This window comes from Pieris napi, chromosome 17 (assembly GCF_905475465.1).
Source record: "Pieris napi chromosome 17, ilPieNapi1.2, whole genome shotgun sequence".
In the NCBI taxonomy this organism is placed as follows: domain Eukaryota; kingdom Metazoa; phylum Arthropoda; class Insecta; order Lepidoptera; family Pieridae; genus Pieris; species Pieris napi.
In genome coordinates, this window is record NC_062250.1 from 7,657,791 (window position 1) to 7,683,200 (window position 25,410).

The 25,410-nt window shown below is 33.5% G+C and overlaps 1 protein-coding gene across 2 annotated transcripts in view; it reads left to right on the forward strand.

Moving 5' to 3' along the window:
• Positions 1-15,749, forward strand: part of LOC125057777 — a 76,183-nt gene extending 60,434 nt beyond the window's left edge. For both annotated transcript variants that reach the window (XM_047661658.1, XM_047661659.1), the window contains exons 6-8: positions 6,023-6,156; positions 13,057-13,258; positions 14,971-15,749. In XM_047661658.1, coding sequence (XP_047517614.1) covers positions 6,023-6,156; positions 13,057-13,258; positions 14,971-15,053 — 419 coding nt within the window. In that variant the 3' untranslated portion in view covers positions 15,054-15,749. The remainder of the gene's footprint in view (positions 1-6,022; positions 6,157-13,056; positions 13,259-14,970) is intronic.
• The last annotated feature ends 9,661 nt before the right edge of the window (positions 15,750-25,410 follow it).

Sequence of the window (25,410 nt, forward strand, 5' to 3'; positions counted from 1 at the left end):
CATTTTAGCAAGACACTTAAAACATTGAGACATGATGGGACTCTTTAATGTCAATATATTTATTTTATTTTTTTCTTTGTTTTTTGAGGGTAGGTCTTTTATAGCACTTTTAAATTACTAATTTTTAGAGTGTTACACAACAATAGCTATGTTTCCAATAGTTCTAGCACAAGTTAAAAGTTTTCTCCAAATCACATACACTTTTCACTACAATCGCGCGTATACAACCATATAATTAAAATAAAAAACACAGGAGCTGCGTAATACGATGTTGACAGGTTGACGACGCGCGCGGAATCGAAACTTCTGCAATAATCTTCTAAAGAAACTTAAAGAAAACTTCGAAAAAAGCACGATTAGGCAGAACAGACATAACACCAAAAAACTATGGGAGTCAGTAAAAAGTATATGCCACATAGGTTCAAAGGAGTCGCATTCCACTGACCTACTTCAAATAACACCCGATCCTGTGGTAGCGCTAAATAAAGCCAACGACTTTTTTACAAACATAGGCAATAGTATAGCGGAAAGGACTATCACATACTTACATACATCTGAGGAACAGCTAGCAAAAAATATAGATAAGCCATCCAATCCAAACTCATTTTTCTTACATCCAACAGACGAAGAGGAAATACGTGCAACTATCAACAAACTTAAGGGTAACTCAGCTGGAGGTTGTGACAACATAGGAAGCGAACTGATAATCAGACTTAAAAACATCCTTGCGGCTCCTATAACCTACCTTTGTAACCTTAGCATGTCGACCAGCACCTTTCCAGAAGCTTGGAAGCTAGCCAATGTAACCCCAATCTGGAAGTCAGGAAACAAAATGGACGTCTCTAATTACAGACCAATATCCCTTCTTCCAGTCATAGCCAAGATCCTAGAACGAATAGTGAACAAGAGGCTGCTCTCATTTCTAGAAAAGCAATCGCTCATTTCCTACAACCAATTCGGGTTCAGAAAACAAAGATCTACTGCAGACGCTGTCAGTAATCTTACTGACCATATAAGCGAGAAATTGGATATGGGGCAGGTATGTATAGGTGTCTTCTTAGACCTCGCAAAAGCCTTCGACACGGTCTCACACTGCATTTTGCTGCGAAGAATGGAACTGTTAGGAGTGAGAGGGGTGGCTCTGCAATGGTTTGCATCCTACCTTAAGGATAGGCAACAGCGTGTTAGTCTTAGGGGACACACAAGCCACAAGAAATACGTCAGATTTGGAGTACCACAGGGCAGTGCGCTTGCACCGACCCTCTTTTTAATATATATCAACGACCTGTGCAGTCTGCCACTGGACAACGGAAATATTTATTCATTTGCCGACGATACAGCTATGATATTTCATGCTAAAACTTGGGAACAGGTTTCTGTCTTAGCAGAGAAAGGTATAAATTGCGTCTCCAACTGGCTTCAAAACAATCTGCTTAGTCTAAATCTCAGCAAAACCAAATTTATGTGTTTCAGCATAACAGATCGCTCCCGCCCAACGACCCTACCAGTCATAAAACTCCACACGTGCTATAACCAATATCCATGCCAGTGTCCTGTTCTCGAATACACCGAAAGTATAAAATATCTAGGAATAATAATAGATCGACACCTCACTTGGGAAAAGCACATTGATGCACTGTCTTCTAGGTTCAGAAAACTTATGTTAATATTCAATCGACTGAAACGAGTAGCGGAGGACGAAGTTATTAGAATAATTTATCTAGCACTTTGTCAGTCCATTCTCACATACTGTATATCGGCATGGGGGGGAGCGGCTGAATCTCTATTGCTTAAGTTGGAACGTGCACAGAGAGCAATCCTTAAAGTTGCCTATCGCAGGCCGTTTAGATACCCCACAGTCAAACTCCACCTAGAAACAAAAACCCTCTCGGTAAGGAAGCTTTACATCTTGGCGACCTGTTCAAGATATCATAGATTCCATGGGCTCACAATTCAGGACACATCTAAGAACAGACGTCTTGCATTCCCAACGCCAAAACGAAGGACTGTATTTGGACAACGCTCCTTTGCATTTAGGGGCCCCTTCCTTTATAACAAAATCTCCAAATCTATGGACTCTGAGATCGTACAACTATCCAGATATAAATTAGCAAGTCACATAGAAACTACACTAGCCAAATTGGATTTCGAATCCACAGAGGCATTACTACATATCTTTGTATGACTTTGAGGTTTCATAAACATAGACAGTGCACGATCATAACAACTTTCAGCTACATTCTCAAATACATGCGCAAACTCACCTATTCACCCACTCACTCATTCACTTCATACGTAACACTAAATTTATAACTATTATTGGTATTTTTTATTATCATTTTTCATATCACATTTTTAAACTAATTTTAACATGTACCACGAAATAATTGTTTTCTAGTTACCCACAACACAGGGCCTCCCTAGTGTGGGGACTAGCGATTCATGATTTCTGTCACAAACCTTTCTGTCATTAATAAAGTTTTTATTATTATTATTATTATTATTATATGCATGCTCGTGAACGGGTGCTGCTTGTGGTGACTGGTCGTACTTGAATTCGTGTATGCGGTGATGTTGGTTATTTTGACTATGTGTTTGCGTGTTGTTCCCACGAGAATGTAAGTGCGTGCTCCTATTTCACCATGCCTCCTGCTGATAGAGGACAAATCTTTGTTTTTAATTTATGTTATTATTATTAATTACTTAAAATGTCACATGGGACATGGTGTAATGGTTGTGAAAACACTTTTCACACACGGAGACTTCAATCCGGTAATTATGTATTGGTCACCGTGACCACGCACGTTTTCTTCAAATGTGTAAAAGTTATGTCAATAAAAGACAATACTTCTATATAGTATATCTGATAATTATATATTGTAATTAACACGAGAACAAGACTTCATGTCAAAGTTTGATTTAAGCTTTGATTTAAGGCAGTGAAATAGCTTTTCTACCTTAAATCTATGCCACACTTATCTTGTCCGTTTTTTCGCAATATATCAAAAAATCATGCACGGATTTCCATGTGGTTAAGTTTCACCAATTATACAATTGTATAATAATACATAATTTAAACGTTTAAGGGTCACCTGTACCTGTACCAACCGGTCGTTAGTAATTAATAAATTTCTTAAATAACTCCGAACACTTTAATAGTTAGAGAGGTTTAGGTTTCAATTCATTTTATTAATATTTAAAATTTGAATTTGTTTTTAATGATTGGTGACGGAATCAAGAGGTTCGCGTTTATCATTCAGATTTTAGTCAATTTCAATATAACGTGTATTGTATTGAATGTATAAATTTTTAATTTAAATATGTTTGTGTTGTTCTTACAACTTCCAAACGGCAGTACGGCGGTTTTCAAAAATTTAATAACCATTCGTAATATCATATGTATCCTTAATCAACAAATAAGTTTTATGTATATTTTCCTTATTTACTAATTAGGAATAATACAAATAATTCATTATACTTTATATCTTAAGCTTTGTTTTTCTTTAGATGAAATGATATAATAATTAATTAGTCTAGCAATAGAAATAATTAGTAATTAATATTTATTTATCCAAGCAGACAATGTGAAGTCCATATGATTATTATTGTGTTAGTCACAATATTGTCCTAAATATAATATTAGGTTAGCTTTATTAGGGAGCGTTCAAGTATTATGTAACGAGTTTTTTTTCTTTTGTAAAACGTTACGATGCGGGGCGGGGATTGAATTACGCGTTATTGTTAATATTATTTTCGACTTACACCACATAATAGTAACTAAAGAGTCACTAGGTGGTCACGAAATGTTTTACTATACTCGAGTACAGTACTGTACCTACTTGGGTACTGAAAAACGTTACGGCGAGTTACATGGGGGGTCAATAATCTCCAAAAATCGCGTTACGTAATACTTGAACGCTCCCTTATATATTCAGTCATAAAATCTAAACCCCCCCCCCACCCCACACACACACACAGTACACATATTTACCGTGTACGTGAACCTTCCAGTAAATACCGCCTTAATGCTGTTAGGCCCCGCATGCCCCTTACAGTGATACTTGCGCAACAGTTAACACCTGCACATCCATCTTTAGGGCTTCAACATAAAAAAAAATCATTGTAATTACTGTTTGCAAGAATATTTTAGTCGTTTGTGATGTGGGATACTCTTCTTTAATAAAATCCCAGAGGCTCTTTTATCTCTGCCTTTCAATAAATTTAAGAAATGTATTAAAGAAAAGCTGTGTAAAAAGGCTTACTATAAAGTCAACGATTATCTAGTTGATAAAAGGGCCTGGGACTAGTGCTAGACAGGCTACCTCTAATTAATTTGCGATATTTGTTTTGAAATAAGTGTTGTTTGATGATTTGATATTTTAAAAGAGTACCGAGAGTTTTTTACGCCGGCTTTTTCTCTCGGCCTACACCCTCTGTCTTCTTTGCCGATGAGTAGGGATGCCTACAAATTCAAATTTAATGACGTGGAATAAGTGATACATGTATATTATGTTCCATAATAAACATATTTTTAATTTTTTTATTTTGTGGCGCTTGAGAAAATGACGTCACACGCGGCAATCACGGAAATGTTTTGATTGCCACACTGAACGTAGAAGAATCAATCAATAGAATAAGAAAATAACACGTTTTTATGAAAATTATATGTATAAATCTAGCTACTACTCTATGGTAAAATTGTCTCTTGGAAAGTAAAAGACTCTCATGGGAAATACATATTCCAATATGGAGCGTAGAAGCCGCCAAATGAAATAAGTTTAAAATGAAACTTACAGTGTTTTATTATTATATACCTTCATTTATGAATGGCATCGTGTGTTTATGTTAACGTAAAATTGTAAACACCGTTAGATTGTAATCTATCTCACGAGATTATAAACTGTCGAAAGATTGTGAACCTCAGCGTACTGCTTACAATTTAACGTATTATTATTCGGTAGATTGTACTAAACTAACTTAGTTATCATTCAAACTTCTTTGGTCAATTACAGATTAATTTTACTTCCCAACAATTTCATATAACTACCGAATAATAATACGTTAATTTGTAAGCAGTTCGTTGAGGTTCACAATTTTTCGACAGTTTACAATCTCTCGAGATAGATTACAATCTAACGGTTTTTACAATTTTACGGTGACATTTACATACCATTTCTTTCTAATTATATGCCAGGTTTGTCGTTTGAAGTCGAGAAACCGATGACCCACATCTCTGCAGATTCTTCTAGAAAACTTTTTTTTTATTATTAATTTTTTAGTCTGCTAACCACGTTCGATTACATATTTTGATGTCTGTGATTAGATTCCTGGGTGGATCAGTACTGAAATTATTTATATTTGTTAGAATAAATAGTACCTAATAAAAATATTCCCCTTTCGTAGTATTGGGGTAAAGTCGCGAGAGTGCACTTGTCCCTTCCAATTAGTCATTATAATATGTCCGTATATGGAAAGTTAATTAATAAAATAGTTTAGTTTTCTTCACTCTTCGCCGGGGGCGACCTAGTTGTGAAGTGAGTGGGTGTAGTATATAGTGATTTAAAAACTTATTTAGAGAAGCTACATGTATAGCGAGAAGGTTTTCCTTATTTGTTTTTAATAGTTTTATAATTCTATTTAAACAATTTTTCGTTCATGTACAGCGTATCTATCTACCCATTGGTATAGTGGTGAGTACCCCTGACTGCGAATCCATGGGTCCCGGGTTCGATCCCCGGCTGAGACGAACATCGATGTGATGCTTTTGGTGTTTTGCTTAGGTCTTGGGTGTTTAAATATGTATTTATATGTCTATCTATCTATAATATGTATGTATATCCGTTACCTAGTACCCATAACACAAGCATCACCAGCTTAGCATGGGACTAGGTCAATTGGTGTGAATTGTCTTTAAAAAAAAATCTACTGTTAATAAATAAATATGATAAACCAACGTGGCCGGGAACCCGGAGATTATTACTATTAATTTAAGACGTGATATATAATAGACTGTGTCTTACAGTGCTTCCAGCATCTTCACCAATGATTCACACCAGCCAGCACTACTACATGCCTGGTGATATTCTTCGAGGCAACTGCTCGTCAGGTCCAAGTCGACCCCCTGCCGAGTTAACATTTTTCATCAATGATATACCGGTTAGTTACTTTTTATACTAAATTTTAAGGCATACATTATCTTTATATATATAATTCTTCTGTGAGTGTGTATGTCACTCAACTTCTCTCAAACGACTGGACCGATTTTGATGAAATTTGTTGTGTGTGTTCAAGGGGATCTGGGAATGGTTTAGATTCACAAATCAGCCCGCCAGATGGCGCTGCAGTCGGTACTTTCATACTTTGCTTTACTAATTGCTTGAAATATCATGCAGGACAACGTCTGTCGGGTCCACTAGTATACAATATAAATACTGTAAAACAATATCTAATACATAAAATTCTCGTGTCGCGGTGTTTGTGGTTAAACTCCTCCAAAACGGCTTGACCGATTCTCATGAAATTTTGTGTGCGTACTGGGCATGTCTGAGAATCGGACAACATCTATTTTTCATCCCCCTAAATGTTAAGGGTAGTCCACCCCTAAATATATTTTTTTTATTTTTAGATATTTTTTTCTGTTTTTACTTTTTTTGATACAGCATTAAAAAATACATACAATCCCTAACTTTCACCCCTCTACGATCAACCCCTATTTTTTTTATTATAAATGATATACATGGCAAAACGATGTTTGCCCGGTCAGCTAGTTTCAATATAAAAGTCCAGGGAGTCTCCCTTGCAAGCCGAAGTAAAAATTCGAACTGAACATTTATTTGACTCATTGAAATTCCAGCTAATAAACTAAGTGTACAAAATCAAGAAAAAATATTCAATAAAAATCAGTGAACATTCAAATCCGAAGTTACGTTATTTTCTTCAAATGTTACATAAATAAAATCGAATACTTTTCTGAACCAAATAGAATTCGTTATTCGGCAAGAACTTCTCAATATAGACTAATCAAAATTCGAAAGTTTTAGAACTAAACTTATTTATGAGCTGAATCCACGATCTGTAAACAACTCTGTTTACTTAGCTTAGGGAATAAACCTCAGGTTAAATCTATATGTACAAGTACAGTACTAGTAGCCTTGTATACCCTGAGGTACCCCTCGATTCTGTATCCTAGTCATGTGTTTTATTCGCAATGAATACTTGCTCGTAGGGTGAAACGTCGAGAGGTACCAGCGTATCTTAACTCAAAGTTGATGTCATGTATCTGGCAAAGAAGGCGTATAACTACTTGCCTATTAAGAATAAAATATCTGAGAAACAGATGTAGCATTCTAATCAGGGATTGGAGCACTAATCTGTCTGTATTAGCTTTGCTTTAAAAAATAATCGAGATAAAACCAAAAAATATAAGAAATTAAATGATAGTTACGATTCAAAACTGCCTTTGAGTGAGAAATGAATGAGAAATATATATATGTATAATGTATATATTATGAAATTATAAACATTGATAGTGGCTATTAACTAATGATTTTATAGAACTATGTCGAGGCGTTTTAAAACCTCATTTAATATTTTTACAAAAATCATAATGCCCGTGTCAAGTGTCTTGTATTTGTGCACAAATTTTCTACTCTTTTTTTGTATCTGTTTGCACCGCAATTGAATATATTTGTCTATTTTGCACTTATAAGAACGTTATTGGAATACCGTTTTCCAATTTGGCATTTTCACCGAATCGAGTTGGATCGAAGAAAAATTTTGTTCCGATTAGCAACAATACAAAACCTTAATTCTTACCTTGATAATAATGAAGAAAATCAAGCATCGACGATGCTTGATTGCTCGATGTTTATCAGCTGTTTTTATATACAGAAAATTGTCCGGAAATTCTATCGAGAATCAACCTACGCGGTTCTAAAGCTAATTCACGTTATCGTCAAAGTTTGTTTGTTAAGGGTTCTAGTACTACGTGCAAGGCCTGGGTACATACAACACATTCGAGGCTGTTAAATCTAGTCAGTGACTTGCTCATACAAGGTTCGGCTGCAGAGATCCGTTCAGTACCAGGGTCCACGAAAAAGCTAAATGTGGCTTATTAAGCGCAAGCTGTGTCAGTCTGTGACTGAGTTTATACCTATACCTTATAGTCCAAAGTACCTATGTTTCTTTAAGTTAAGGTGCAAATCTATCAGTATGAGCTTTGCTTTAAAAATAACGAAATAAAACCCCAACTACCTATTTTAAATATATGCTTATATAATTAGTTACAATGAGAGACACGTCGTAAGTAACAGTTCATATCTATAAAAGTCGCCAATAAAACCCCTCTTCATTTGGATATTATGTCTGAAAATCCTGTCGAAGCTAATATATTATTAAAATTCATGAAACTTTATGAGTATTAAAATAAAACAACGCAAGCATCCCGCATAAAATTAACTTCAATCAGTTTATTTAATTTACATTTTGACGCATTCCGTTAAAACTTGCATAATTAACTCGTCCAAAACTTAGTCTACGCCAATTTCATTTGTTAATGAAATCTAACTTTCAGAGCTTATATAAATAAGAATGATATTAAATAGACCTTTGTTTTTTAAACAAAAATGAAATATTTTTACATGTGTGATCAATTCACTTATAAATCCCAACTAGCTGCCCCCGCAAACTTCGTTGCGCCTTTGCGATGATTTAACTTAGCCTATATTTTTAGTAGTTAGTACTAAATAAAACTATGTCTTTATTTATTTATATTATTTCAATTCTTCTTTCCATAAAAACCTTCCTCAGACCACATGGATTAACAAAAAAATACTAGAGTTGGTCAAGCCGTCTACGAGATTTGCACTTAGCAACATATTTTGTCATTTATTTTTATTTGTATAGATATTGCAGAAAAAGGGTTTATAATATACATAAAATTTTCGTAGTAGACACATTTTGCAAATCGTATAAACATTTAATAATCAAGAAGCAACCAAATATAATAGAAAAAAATAAAAGCAATTTGATATAATAGAAAAAAATCAGTGGCGCAACAACCTTTTTAGGTCTGGGCCTCATATTTCTGTATCTGTTTATCAAGTAGATGATCAGCTTCTATGACAAGCCGGTTTCCTCACGATCCTTTCCTTCACCGTTCGAGTTCGAATGTTAAATACGCACATATAAAAAAACAAAAGAAATAAAGTCTAAGTAAAGTATGGTGGACAGCCGGCAATCGAATTTACGTCCTCAGGGATGAGAGTCGTTCGCTGTAACCACTAGGCCAACACTGCTCTTTTCAATAGAAAATATGCAGAGTAAAATATTTTAACTCCCACATTCCGCTCTGCTTTGGTTCCACTCCTCCGCTCGGCTTCTAGGAATTATCTACCCACCTAGCTTTGCAATGAACACTGTTTTTTTTTATGCATCAATAAGCTTTGAGTTTAATTCAGTGAATAGCGCTGTCAAATTATATATGAGAAACATTTAAATGAGTCGACAACAGCTTAAACGAGCAACCCTTATACCGGTGAAGCCAAGAATCTTGAAGAAACGGCCAGAAATTTGCGACATGTGTCAGGCACAGAACTTGTATATTAAAATAAAAATGATCGAAGAACATATGCAATCTGAGACCAAGACTTATATAGAATTATTATTTATACGATTATTATTTATTAAGCGTTTAAAAACTAAACGTAAACTAACTAAACTAAAAATTCTGTGAAGATTTACACACATTTAAAAGTCATAAGTCGAGTTATTTAGTTTGAAGTGAGTCGGCAAGTATTGTTCTTGTGAAACACTATGCATTCTGATGGCGACGTTTTAAATTGCACTCCGACAATGGTCTTGAAAGTTTGCTTCTATTTTTGTCGAGTGCTATTTGTATAAAATCAAATACATGCTTTATTAACTTTAGATTTAAACTTATACCAGTGTGTAGCATAGAAATCTATCATTATTTTTATTTCAAATATAACAAAGTTTTTATACCTATTTATACTAACAATAAATAAAAACATTATACAACTAACTAGTTTCTGAGGCCAAAAACTTTCACAGTTGCATTTAGTAGCATTTTGTGAGGGTAAACAGAAAATATTTAAACAAAATAAGTCTTTTTTTCACAGTTATTTTTAGTATAAATGAACTGTCTACAGCCACTGTCTATGCAGAATAACCTTGGACTTATACTGATATTTGTCGGCACTCTCACGTATTTTTAAATACATAGACAATAGACATTATATTCATTATTCACTAGATATTGCTCACTTCGTTAGTGTGCAAACGGGATAAAATTTAAAACATACAGTCACAGACACGGAAACTGAGTTACTTAAATTATACTTCCTTCAATGACTGTTTTTTACCAACATTCAAAGCAGTCACGTAAAAGTTCTAAGAACAATTATGGAAACTACTAAGTCCATTCTCAACCAACTAAAAATTACCACAAGCCTGTCGACTCTCATTTACAAATGGGTGCTTAGCTACTTTGGCCATATTGCCAGGAGAGAACCAAATATTGTCGACAAGTGGGTAATGGTAGGAAGAAGTGATGGCAGGAGAAGTCGGGGTCGATCGCCTACCCGTTGGTCTGACCATATTATGATAATTATGGATCTCAACATTCGATCGATGTATCTCTTAGGGCTTTTCACGATAAGCACGACCTACAGTAATGAAGTTTGCTAAGAAGAAGAAGAGATGGTAACTACTTTATAGTATGTAATCAATCAATCAAAATACGTTTATTCAGGCATTTCTTAGGGCATGCTTATGAATGTCAAAAACGTTTACACAATTCGCGAAAGAGCAAGACTACGCCATCCGTTCGCAAAACTACCAGGAGGCCTTGTTCTGAGAAGAACGGGCAAGAAACTCAGCAAGTTTTACCCTCCCTCTACATTACAATTATTTAAAGGAAAATGTAATAGACCACAAAGTCATTAATATAATATATATGTTCATGGAGATTGCTATCACAATTCTAACGAAATAAACATTTCAATTATTAAACTGGCCCGACTCAGGATATCGAGAAACACAGCTATGGGAGAAATGATTATGTAGCGTCGAAAATAGGTAGTTAAGCGTTTTCAAATGTTGATGTTATAGTCTGAAACTTTAGTTTTTCGTTTAAACTTCGTTCAAAGCGCCATAAACTCGACATATCTCATTAAGTGTGGCGCTTAAACGCTACCAGGGGGTGTTAAAAAACTTTAAACTTTATAAACCACTGCGAAACGTAATTACTTCGTGCTATAACGGTTTCCGTGTGAAAATTAATAGTAAATTAGTAAGTGCGAACTGAAAACTAAGAGGAACAAAGTGTTTGCTTTTTGCTTTTGTTTACTTTTAATTAAGCACAAATGTTCTAACTTTAATTCATCATTAACTTTTTTTGTAATGTTTGAAGGCAATTTTTTATAGTATTTTATTTATTGTAATATTGACATTAAGCTTACGTATACAAATACTAAGATATCTTAAAATTTTTAAGACTGATTTTACCCAGCGATACCTGGATCCATATCGAACAAAACCAATATTAAATAAATGTCTCAGTATCAGAAATGGATTCGAAAGACTGGGATGCGTATACTCATATTATACATTTTTTTAAATTAATTAAATGCTATTATTAATCATATACAAAATTAAATTGTTAAAGAAGTATATTGCACCCATAACCGGACTATCCGGTATTTATTTACTACTTCAAATATTTCAATGGTTTAAAAGTCACAATACTCGTATAGTTTGCCTATATATTTTTTATAACTCACATTGCAAATTTAACAATAGAAACAATAATTGTATGAAATGTCAATTTTTAATGAACAAACCATTTTCCATAGAATATACAAAATAATACAAACAATGTTAGCCACTTCGAAACTCAGTGAGCCCTCTCGAAAATTAGGGTTGCTTATCATCCTATTAAAATTATTTTGTAAATATTTACTTAAAACGTTTCAAGTAAAAACATTCATAGTAAACATTCAAATTATATCATGATTTGCTACTATATACTAATATTGTGTACTATAAAATATATTGGATTAGTAAACTAAACACTCGTTATCGAGGATTGAAATTTAAATTGGCTTTGTTTTTAGTACATTCTTGACATTCCTAGGCATAGTAATTTTATAGAACGTAAATAGAATTTTACTTTAATGGTGCGAGAAAACTCTTATAAATACTGAATATTAATTAGACTGGAAATCTATGTGAATAAAAATAAATCGCAAAATATTTTGAAGACGGCTGAACAAACTCGAGTATTTTTTTTAATTTACTCATTAAACTCTGAGGAAGGTTTTTATGGAAAGAAAATTTACAGGTTTTAATAAATTATAAATTTCAATAAACACAACTTTTTTTAAATTATTATATGAATTTCATATTAAACAGCCATTTCCAACAAATTTTTACAAGCATTTTAAATATATTGATTATTGTCAAAGAAACAAACGTACATTACTACGTCAACAAATTTAAGAAAGGAGCAACCCTACGCATAATGTGCAATTTATTTTATTCCATAAACAGAATATTTGATGAGACTAATTTACAAATTTCGTGTAATCATACATTTATTATTTCTTCAAAGGGCTGTAATTTGGCAAAAATATTTGCTATGAAAATTGCGATTAATTTATTACTACTACTGCGAGTACTAACAATATCCTGATGGTTATAAATAAGTAAACCCGAATGTGCTGTTTTGAGACATTGGGTTCATATAAATTACCCGTGTACCTGGTGCCTCGAATCAACGTAGACATATGAATTAAATGTTTTCTTCTTTGTGTCTTTAATAGTTTTGCTAATTTTAATTTTACCAACATAGTTATAAGTATTACTTTACTAACAATATATGGACTTTTTAATGGTCTGCATTAAATGTTTTTTTTTTATAAATGGTATATGGTATCGATGCATCATACAAATGTATTTCAATTCATTTTCATATTACATTCATAAATTATACCAAATAAATGTATGTCGATGTTTATTCGAAATTTTTTTCACCAGGTGACACCAGGTCTCCATAACTCCCAGACAGCGAACGATGGTCTTTTCTTTTCGGAGTTGTTCGTGCAGGTCCATCTATGGCCAGCTCATTATGAGAGGGGAGCCCCAATTCTCCGTTGTGAAGCCAAAGTTGCAGATTTGTATAGAGAGAACTCAGCTGTTGCGCTGTACTCTGCTAATAGTGACCCTAAGATAGAAAGAGGTAAGAGATCTATAATTTATCCATCTATCGAAGCTTTTAATGTTAAAATTAAAGTTAAATCTTTCTCAGACATGACTATTTATTGGTACCTTCTGGAAACCGTATAAAAAAAACAGTTTTTACTTTATTGCATTGATACCGCACGAGCCGAAATTCCTGGTTTCATCGGCACCACCTCGATGGCTATTGGCTAGAAGTCTTCCAGAGTCCGCTTCTCTGTGCTTTTTTTCTTCTTCCTTTTGTGAGCTAGCGAGCTGTGGAATAGGACTTCTAGTTTAAGTCTTTCCTGGGAGATTTATCTTTAAATTTTTACAAAGAGTTCTTCTCTATTAAAGCCCAGCAACGGCAACTAATATAGGTGTCCATGCGCTGCAGCTGGAGGCTCGTTTCCCGTATAAATAAATAAAAAAAACTTTAGTGGTGTCAAGGGACACCCGGATGGAACGAAATTCCTTTCGATTAATTTATATGTTAATTGGTATCATAACAGTATGATAGATTTTCTCGACACCAATCTTACGACGAAAAAAAAAGCCAACATCACGAGGTGTTCCCAGGCGGTCACCCATCCAAGTACTGACCTCGCCCGACGTTGCTTAACTTCGGTGATCGGACGAGAACCGGTGGATTACAATAGCAAATAGCAAAAAAGTGTCGTGACAACTTTTCGTAAGAATTTATTCCGTCTAGCCCCCTTTCACAACGCGCGATAAGGAACTTCGTTCCAATAGTAATAATATGTAAGGAGTTACGAAAAATTATGTATATCAAAGGAACATTGTACCCGTATGACCGTATAAAGTCCATCATTGAACATTCTCAGTGGACCATACGGCAGGAAATGCAATAAGATTAGTTGAGGGGTCATTGAGACTGTGTGGCCTCAGGGGTCATTTGCAAAGACAATTTCCTTTGGGCCACAGTGGATCGTTATTTAGTCTTGTGATGAGATTGATCGGGTTATAGCATGGTAATAATTATAACTATGCACGTTATATTGCAATATTATTTGTATAAGATTCTTAGTTAAATTAATAAAATCTTAGCTAAAAAGCATTTGTTAGTCATAATAATTCAAGATATTATTTTAACCGATTATTTAAAACGTTAATTAGGCTTTAATGTGATACTGTTGAAATTGGACGTACATGTTATGATTTGAGGATATTTGGGCACGTTTTCTAAATGTTGTTTTCAGAAGTTAAAACAAAATATGTCACGCGAAATGCCATCAACATATTATACCATTTTTTTAACGTGTATTTTATCAAATAATACTTTCTTCTCACAGAAGATGGAACTAAAATGTATACAAATTTTTCAATGGTGTCTTTATCACTTTGTTGCTGAATAACATTATCTTCTTTTTACATTTATAAAAATTTAACCTGTTTTAACCCTGTCAAAAGGAAATATAATTATATATATAAATTAATTATTAATATTTTCATATGAGAAACTATTCATTTTAAATAACTTAAAAATATCTTTAAAAAACTTGATTAAAAATAATGGCGGAGAGTTTATTACCGTTCTTGTCCGTTCTAAGTTCTTGATTTGGGTAGTGGTAGTATTGTATTACCTTTGAATAAATTGTATTTTGATACGATATGTTTTCTATGTATAAAAGTCGATAGATTATTAAAATTGTCAACAATACGCCAATAAGGCATTCAAAAATCAATTTTTACCTACGATAATGTTTTTTTCAGTTACATCACCAGGAGCCGGAGCCAAGTTGCAAGTGTGCCAGATATTAATCCTTCTATGCATCCTGTTGGCTAATAATACATAGATTTAAGTAGAAACGAGTTTTATCCTCGGAGAAAATATAAAGTCAATATAATTAAATTTAATTTATTATGTAATATAACGTATGAATCGACTGTATATTTCCCTTCTTATTCATTAAAACTAAATCGAATGTCACCGTTTCAACTACACTGTCTCTATTTATCACAGCGTTGACATAATTTGACAGAAAGAGACGAAATAGTATTTTAGCTATGAGTGCTAGACGGATTTAGTTTTTATGAATACGGGGGTATATATATATCCATATTTTGCTGCAAAAAAGGATTTGACACATAAAGATTACATATTTAATTAATAACGGCAAAAATTTGGCTATAGAAGTCTCGCTTTTACGCATAGACAATTCATGTTGTGTCAAATTGTGAGACTAATTTACCTGTCAACCTATGTGATTAGGCTCTAGTCTGTGACATTTACTGTTATTTTTTAAATCTATATCTGTGTAAATATTGTAATGATATAATTTAAAGTACAAAAACAGAACATTGAATTTGTTAATATTTCTCTCTGGATAATTCTAGGAAATTGTAAAATAATTGGTATAGGTGTAAATTAGTTGTATACAGTTCGAGATTGAATTGTGAATTTAATAGTTACTGTACCTAAACGAGCTGCTACTTATACCAAAGAATGTAAAGACTAAGATATTGTTGATTTAATACAAATTATATGTCGATATTTGGTTTTATTTCAACTACCTACAACAGTACAATGAGTAATAAAATCATAAAAAAGTATTGTTAAAGTTGGTAAATCAATCTGAAGCAATGCATCGATTTATGTTCTTCTCAAAAGCCTAAAACTACTTTGACAAGTAGGAAAAATTTTCTATGAAACATGTCAATATAGAATCTACGTTTGAAGCTACAGTTTATAATGTACGTTGTGTCTGATCTTAAAAGGTATACAAAATACTAAACTATTCTATTATCAATTAACGTTCGAATGTATAAAGCATTTTTTTAAACGCGAACTCCCGCTGCGCAGACTATCAAATAATGTTTAGAAGATCTAAATTATAAGTTCTGAGTAAATAAATTTATTTAGTTTTAAAAACATATTCCTAATAATCGTGGCAGTCACGTACGATAATATGCTAAAGAATATTAAATTACGCTTTGCAAAACTTCTAAGATATAAAAATAATAAAAACTTTTACCGGAAAAGACAAACAAGGATAAGCTGGTATATCAGCTATTAGGTGCTCTATTTTAGAACAATAATGTTTCATAGAATTTACTAATATTGTAAGAATTCAACTTTCTAGTACAAATTCTGACATCAGGGGAACTTTCTTATAAAGATCCAATTGAGATGGTGATGAGTTTCGGTTCCTAAATTCAATCGCATTTTGTTCGTACCATGACCTCCTAAACTGAAACATATTGGAATAGCAAGACTGAATGATAATATTGTTTGAGGTACGAACCTCAATATACGAATGTATGTTATGAAATTTAACTGTCAAACTTGCTTCGATAGATGTTTTATGGTACGAATTTTCATACAAATTCAATGAACGAAATCTGATTATCGCTAAGGTGACGTGGAAACATAAACGTGTTGATTTTCTGCCGTAATGGTATGAATAAGCGATGAATCTCAGTTATGGGTTGTCAATAGGCTCGCAATAAGGCAATAAGTAGGATCTCAGTTTGTCACAAATATAAAAACCTATACTACAAATTTCACAATACACGTATCGGTAGATAATATATCAAACAATCGACAAAACTCATGAATAGAACCCAATAGCGACCTTTGATTGCAGTTCTAGCATTAGGAAAATAACTTTTTCAATAAGCAGCGCAAACGATCGGAAATCGCGGAGTCTCCTCAACAATTGCTGAATGAAAAAACTTGGGTGTCCTCAAAAGTTGGGCGTTGAATTAATTGAAAAGTCACTTTGCTTTCACTGATTCGTATTAAAATGTTTAAATGGATTTTAATTGAATAATACGTAAATGTTTTTATATCCAATTGTAGTTAGGAATACGACATTTTTTAATAAAGAATTAAATTACATACCTAGTATACGCGCTTGTTGAAGTTAAACTTCTTTACTTTATGAAATATTAGTATTTAATATTTTATGCAAAATAATTTATTGAAATCTCAAATGACGAATTGTAAATTAAAATGCCACTTGTTTTTATTATCGAAAAAATAAATTATCCGTTGATGCTGACCACGGACGCAGTTTAAATAAAAAATAAATCAGTGGCGCTACAACCTCTTTAGGTCTCGGCCTCAGATTTCTGAATCTGTTTCATGATCATTTTTAAATCTAATAGGCAAGTAGGTGATCAGCCTCCAGTGTCTGACACACGCCGTCGACTTTTTGGGGCTAAGACATGTCGGTTTCCTGACGATGTTTTCCTTCACCGTTCGAGCAGATGTTAAATGCGCACATATACGTAGAAAGAAAGTCCATTGGTGCACAGCCGAGGATCGAACTTACGACTTCAGGGATGAGAGTCGCACGCTGAAGCCACTAAGCCAACACTGCTCTCTACGGACGCAGTTTACGGTAGGCTATTTGTGGCATAAAAATTGCCATTTTGTGCGCAAATGAGATTTTACTCTGAAACAGCCTGGCAAGTAATAAAACTCGCCTCATATAGTCGCAGAGTGAAAACGATCGCGAGAAATGTGATTAAAAACTTCCCTCACTTTATTGCGCGATATTTGATCGCATCGTCACTTATGCGTTTTCCAATTCTGCTACTTGTAATGTTATTTCCGAAGTGCTTTGTGTCTTCTGTTTCTCGTATTGTGGTTTAGTTGTTAGTTGTAGTAGTGGTTAGTTTAGTGGTAAGTTTATTATTGTTTAATTTATTACAAAAGACGTGATTACGTTAAAGAATACGTTTGAATTGTTTACCAAACAAAAATCACTATTTTTACTCGTCCCGTAAAATCGCAAATCACGTTTTGCTACATTAGACTATGAGCTCCAATTTATAGCCAACACTTATGAATAAAATCATACAATGTATTACTAGAGTTAATTGACAATTTATTGTACTTAATGAACTAATTGTCAAGTCGCTCTTCAAGCAAGAGGATACAGAACATCCGTTGACATACATAATTACATACATTACATATTATTTTTAATTACATAAGCGTTACTTTTCAAAAGTTAAAAGTCAAAAATCATTTAATCATATAGGTAACACAATGTACACTTATGAACGTCAAAAAGAAATGTATATGAAATGCTTCTAACTTTACATTTAGTGCCAGTTCTCAAATCAAGGGCGTAGAACGGAAGAGAACTGGCAATAAACTCTCCGCCACACTTTTTAATCGCCATGTTTTTTTTACACAACGTTTGTAAGGAGCTGCAACCATTACACTATGTTCCACATGACATCTTAAGTAATTAATAATAATAAAATAAATTAAAAACAAAGACTTGTCCTCTATCAGCCGGAGGCATGATGAAATAGGAGCACGCACATAGTCAAAATAAATAACATCACCGCATTCAAGTACGACCAGTCACCACAAGTAGCACCCGTTCACGAGTATGACGCATGGCCAGCCATCAGCCCCCTCGCAAACATGATAGATAATAACAAGTCTGCAAACTATCATGAAACCATTGAAATTAACGTAGGTATAATAATATTTCTCTCTTCAAGAAGTCATATAATTTCTTTGCAATGAATAAGCTAGAACCTCGTCCAATCTTATAAAATCTGCCCGATGCAATATCAAGTTATATAAAGTTTACAGCGGAAAATATTTTATAACTAAACTTGGTAAAGTACAAAATGTGGTTCAGAAGTTTAAGAGCAATTCGGGTTCTTTCATAACACCTCCGACGAGCCATTTCATTCTAAATAATAAAAATGTTTCTAGAAAATGTTTAAGTGCAGTTATACCAAGCTTCGGATATAAAATGAGTACTTTATGTATGTACATATTTTACTAAAGACTAATGTGATTGAGTTCTTTGAATGGAATTGATTTCAATATTATTTCATACATCGGGAAACGCCTATTGCCTCAATTATTTTAAGGCAATAAGTTTAATAAGTTAGTTTTATAAGTTTAATTTTATTAATATTGTTGCTAATTACATGTTGATGTGTTATAGTTTAAATAATAATATATTGTATTTAATTTTAAGTAAAACTTGTTGACAATATATGCAATGTTGTAAATTAAAATAAAACATAAAAACAAAATGCGCAAATGCTTAGTCTTTTTTTATATTGCGTACGGAGACCAATAAACGCTTTTTGAGTAATCCCATAGGAAGTAAGGGACGTGTTGAAAAGTTATTATTGACTAGACTGTAGATCTGAGAAATACGCGAGCCAACAGTTGTTATTATAATAAAAAATTGTGTTTGGCTACAATGATCTAATTTGTCTTATCAACCCTTTTAAAGGGTACTTTCGTTAAAGGACGGCGCTTAAAATAACTAAATTAGCATGTTTTTGATGAACCATTGTCCTTTGTCTTTGCCTTGTCTTTTTCCAACACGGTAAATACACAAGTTCATAGAAATCCACGAATGAATTTTCATTAATACAGTGTAATTCGGCCTTCAAATGTATATGTTAACGTAAAATTGTAAAAACCGTTAGATTGTAATCTATCGGTTATCGGTTATCGGTATTCGGTAGATTGTACTACACTAACTTAGTTATCATTCAAACTTCTTTGGTCAATTACAGATTAATTTTACTTCCCAACAATTTCATATAACTACCGAATAATAATACGTTAAATTGCAAGCAGTATGTTGAGTTGACAATCTTTCGACAGTTTACAATCTAACGGTTTTTACAATTTTACGGTGACATATACATAAAGAGTAGGAACAAACTATCAATTGATTGTTTGATATTATGTGATGACATATTTTTAAATTCATTATAGTGGTAGGGGAGCCCAAGAGGGGATTTCGGGATTTACTAAAGCGCGGCAGATTAATATATAGGGGGATACCTTGTACCCGGTTAAGTACCTCCACAAAATATGAGGCCCATATATAAGGCCGCCCGTGAAGGAGACAAGATCAGATTAGTAAAAAAAAATTGACCATCAGAAATTCCCGAGCGCGTCAGATTAAGGTAGGGTGAGTTAATTACATCCTAAAAAGTGTATATTCCACTAATCTGACAATTTGAGAGTGACGGAAAAAAGGGGAGGGCAACAAAGTTGTAAAAAAAACCGTCATCTCGACATTCTCGAGCGTGGCTAATTTTTTTTTATTTTGAAGGAAATAATTCAAGAATAATGAAAAATATATAATCTGACGATTTCCGCAAGCCGGAATAACAAAAAATCGTCGATAAAGTTAAATGCGTGCAGCTGCGTGATGCCTACATTTCCTTTAACCGATCGGAATCTACTAAACGGCGTTCTAAATATTTCCCTCAAAATTACATTTCCTGTGAATTTGAACCGATTCGGACCGATAGATTTTGAGAAATTTTGAAAAATCTTAAAAAAATAAGAAATATTTTTTTTTAAAGTGGTTTCTTTATCGATCAACTTCAAAAACTAATCCGCCTTTGAACTTGAAAAACCACGTCGATCGCCACCAAGCTGATCAAAAGCGGTTGATTCGTTCGAGAGATATCGTGAACGAAAGAAACCCGAAAATGTGTTTTTTCGGGATTACTCCGAAAATTGTGGTTCGATCAATTTAAAATTGCAAAATTACTTATGAAGATGATAACTGCGTCGAATGCCGCCAACCGCGTGAAAATTGCTTGATCCATTCAAAAGTTATTGCGGTTTGAAAATTCCAAAAATAGTGTTCTATGAAACTTCTATCAGACTTTCGAGCTGGGAGAGCTCAAATGCATAGACATGTTATTTCTTTTAACTCAGCGAGCTCAGAATATCAATTTTAAGCGCCCAGGAATGGAAGTAGCGGGAAGTTGCAGGAATGGCCCTTTCGGTGAATCGTTTTTCTAAATTTTTTTTGTCAGATCAGGCGAATCCCTCTAGATAATCGTCAGATTATGAGACAGTACGTTAAGAACATAAAGATGAACCACATATATCTTAATCTGACGCGCTTGAGTATTTCAAAATTGCGATTTTTTTTTTGCAAATTATGAAAATGGTCGTGGGTTTGCGTCCCATCGAAATCGTCAGATTTGTGAATGAGAGCTTTTTTTTGGTGCACTTAACACTCCCTTAGAAAATCTGACGCGCTCGATATTTTTTTTTTTTTTCATTTTCAACCCTTAAATACAACCACCCGTATCATGCAAACGATCAGATTAACATACGTACATAATTAAAAATACGTAGGGCATAGATGCTATCAATATCTGACGCGCTCGAGGATGTCCATGCAACAGTTTTTTTTTTACATATTTAACTATCTATAGCCGCTTCCCCCACCGATGAAAAGGAATTTATCATATAACATTTTTTTCTTCTTTTTATCTAAGCTTTGCATCCCAATAGGTCTCTACGACGCTCGAGTAAATCCCCATTTAGCATCGTGGGCTCCCCTACCATAGTGTGTCATTCCTCTTTTGAAATATATATAGGAAGGAAATGAATTCAAAATATTTTTTCCAATAAAAAGCGAACATCTGTAAAGCAGGCTTAGAAATTAAACTTTCATCACATTTCTACTTGAGTACTTTTTCAATAAAGTTCAATAATAAAATTCTTGAAAATCAAGTTATTAAAGTGGCGCGTTTGAGAATCCCTTATCCGAAAATTACGGCCGAAACGTGCCTCCAAATTCTAAATCCAACTTTTCTATACAAAGGAATATTAGCCACCAATAAAGCCATAATAATAAAAGTTTGAATCAGACTCAATATTTGCCTTCTTAGGCAACGGACCTTCACAGATCAATAACAATAGTCAAACTGAATGAAACGCTCAAAGGTTTTCTTGAACTATAATATGTAACAGATGATCTTTTATTTGTAGCAAATATATTCGTAAAGAATAAAATATATGAACTGTAAACGTAAAATTACTAATCTTTATTTATATTATTTTTAGCAGGGTAAAATATTGTTTTTTTAAAGTTTTCGGTTACTGAACCTTGTTAGTAAACATACATCAATTCAAAACCTTAAACTGTCAATGCCCTTTGGTTAACGAGTTTTGTAATCATTAAATTCGTTGAGTTGCACCTTTTTTGACTCGCCTGCAACTTACTGTATTTTGGGAAGATTTTCTGCAACCTTTGCAACAATAATCGTTATGGTTTAGGTAATTTACATTAGACTAATATATAATACACATAAACGTTACCCAGAAATCACTCTACCTGGTAATAACTATAAAAAAATTCGAAGATTTGAGATTATAGCAGCCAAGACATAGACTTTATTTTTATAAACGATAAATGACGACAATTCACCGTTGTTACTGTTTGTTTTGTATCCTGTGGTTCCGAGGTTGAAATAAACCCACAGCTAACCGACAGGTTTAATTAGGAAGGGGGCTAATTCTCAAGTTTTGATGAATGCGATTTCACGGACACGGCCCCCGTTGTCAGTGGTCTAGATAATTTGAAATGTTGATTTAAAACCTTGTTTGAATTAATTATTATTTCGAAGGAACGTGATTTGAAAATGTAAGTCAGAATATATTATTTGAGTATTTGTAAAGCTTCATTTGTATCTTTATTTATTTGATAAAATTTACTCTTTATACAATATTAATTTCATTTCTCCTTACATTCACGAAACATTGTATGATATATATCCATATAAATACAAATGAAATCTGTTGCTAAACTCAAGACGCGATAACGGCTGGAGTATTTATTTCATTTTTACCTTGAACTCTGAGGAATGTTTTTATGGAGAGAATCTAGTACTTGTTTTTATTCCAAAAAAGCGAACAGTCTGTATGGAGACGCATAGCAAAATGTTCCATATGTTGGTATGTAGTTACTAAAAAGGTAGGCTAAGTAAAAAAAAAATATTAAGGTGAAACGAAGTTCGCGGGCGCAGCAAAATATACAAAATAAGTTAACTCAATTTCGAAATCAACCTCCTTAAATTGGCCTCCTTTTAAATGTTGGACTCCAAGCTCTGCTGATTGATTGAAATGATTTACTCAATAACAAGTTAACGCAAGACACAATAACATCATCTAAAAAACTGTATTTTGATGTAGTCATGAATGTATGTGAAAACTCCATTTCTAAATCGGAATTATATTATTGAAATAATGTTTGCAGTTAACACTTTTATGCATGAAACAGTCAACGAAAGTCAAAAAGCCTTTTAATAACGGCTTAAATAGAATTCTAATTCGACATCATAAAATTTAGAATGTTCGAAAACCTGAATGTTGATTAGTTACCGAGCCAATTTTATCGAATTCCACATCAAACCAATGTTTTTTATTTAAAATCTCAAGTTTATACAGTACGAATACACTGTGGTATAAAATTATAAGTGGATAGTTTTGTTTAATTAAATTAAACTCGCTTCAAACCCTGTTTAAAGTTTTGAGAGGATGAAATTATAGTTAACGGAAGTTGAAGACGATTGTTCTATATACAGTAGACGGAAAATTGTTCGTTATAATAATAATATTTCATAAATAATTGAAGAAACAAAAATACAGAAATACACAGAATTGAATTTCTAAAACAGGGTTTTGGGTATGACGTGTCGCTTTTAGATCAGGGAATAATAGTACCCAAGTGACAGAGGGGAGGCCGCAAGAGCCTTCGCTCAGGGTGTGTGGCGGCCTTATACAAGCCGTTGCTTCTGACTTATTTAAAATATTATATGTAAAAAGGTGAGTATCCACGAAAGGATTCCACTAACTATAATTACATTAAATAAGCGTGCTATAGTTATATAGAAATGTAATACAGTTTTGTGGCGCGATCCACAGATACATTAGAACTAAATGTCAAAATGTACCAATTCATTTCTACATTTATTTTTCGAATTTCTCTACGACTCTCTAATGACAACATCTTAAAGTGCGCTAGCTTTGTTTCGTACGTACAACTCTTTTTTAGAGATGCCAATGTAGAAAACTATTATTGAATTATAAACCCAATCTGACTTGGTGACAACCTTGGTGATAATAAAGCGTGGTCAAAATTGCTACCTTTCCCGGGCGAAATTGCTGAAAACTACAATGTACTCGGTTCGTCTGAAATTGTTGTTAGTGCATTTTCTCATGTGTTATCTTAGAACGATCTATTTTATCACATTTCATAAAACTTGTTTGTTGAGATAAAGAAGGAATTATTTTATTACAACAATGACGCTTTGTGGCTGGCGTGTTTATAACTGTTGTAGACATACTGTACATGAACTGTAGCAATTGAAGGTATCATTTTTCTAAAGTTATTTAAGGTAAAAATAACGTTCTTAACGTTCTAAGAAAGTAAAAGAAAGTAAAAAACCTTTTGATATTTTAGCTATCAAGCCTATACTACCTTAATTGTTACAGATTCTTTTTTACGAGCAGTGTTTTAGGCCTAGTGGCTACAGCGTGCGACTCTAATTCCTAAAGGCCTGTGTTCACTTTGATTAGTGATTAGTGCCGGTGATTAGTGATTAGAAGAAAACAAGTGTGGACAGCAACTGATTAGTGTAGGTAGTAAAGTGATTAGAAGCGTGTTCTATTTTTTTGCGAGTGAACTGCGAGTAGTGATGTCGCGTGCGCCCTCCTTTCCCCCTCACTCGCAGCGTGCCTGCCAACCTCTCGACAACTGAATTTACTTAACAGAGCCACTAAACAAGAATTGGACACTACATGCACTAATCATCCTCAATTACTAATCACTTGCACCCGCACTAATCAAAGTGAATACAGGCCTTTATCTCGTAAGCCCCGTCAGTACAATAATAGAGTATATGTCTAAAAGGGCATTAAACACTTACTTGCGCGGCGAAGGAAAACATCGTCATGCCTTTGATCCAAAAAGCCGACAGCGTGTGTCAGGCAAAGATCAACTACTTGTCTATGGAAAAAAACAAATGATAACAGAATGATAAATCTAAGGCACTGATTGTTACGTCACTGTTTTTTTAAATATAGTATCTACATATATGAGTAGTAAAGAGTAAACCACCCGGAATGCTTAAAAAACATATTTTCATAATAATATCACGCGAAAATCTCATCTATATCTCCGTGTCATGTGCCATTTTCCCGTGTCTTATCAAACTTGCGTGCCACACTCGCGTGTTCAGATTTCATCTAGCAAGTAATTAGGATACCCTCATTGCATCGAAATTACTAAGATCTGAACACGGCATTTGGAAATTTGATCCTGAACCTCATGTTTATGTATCTTGTATTATATTATCTATTGTATCTTATATATGGTTTAGACTTACACTTCTGGCGGT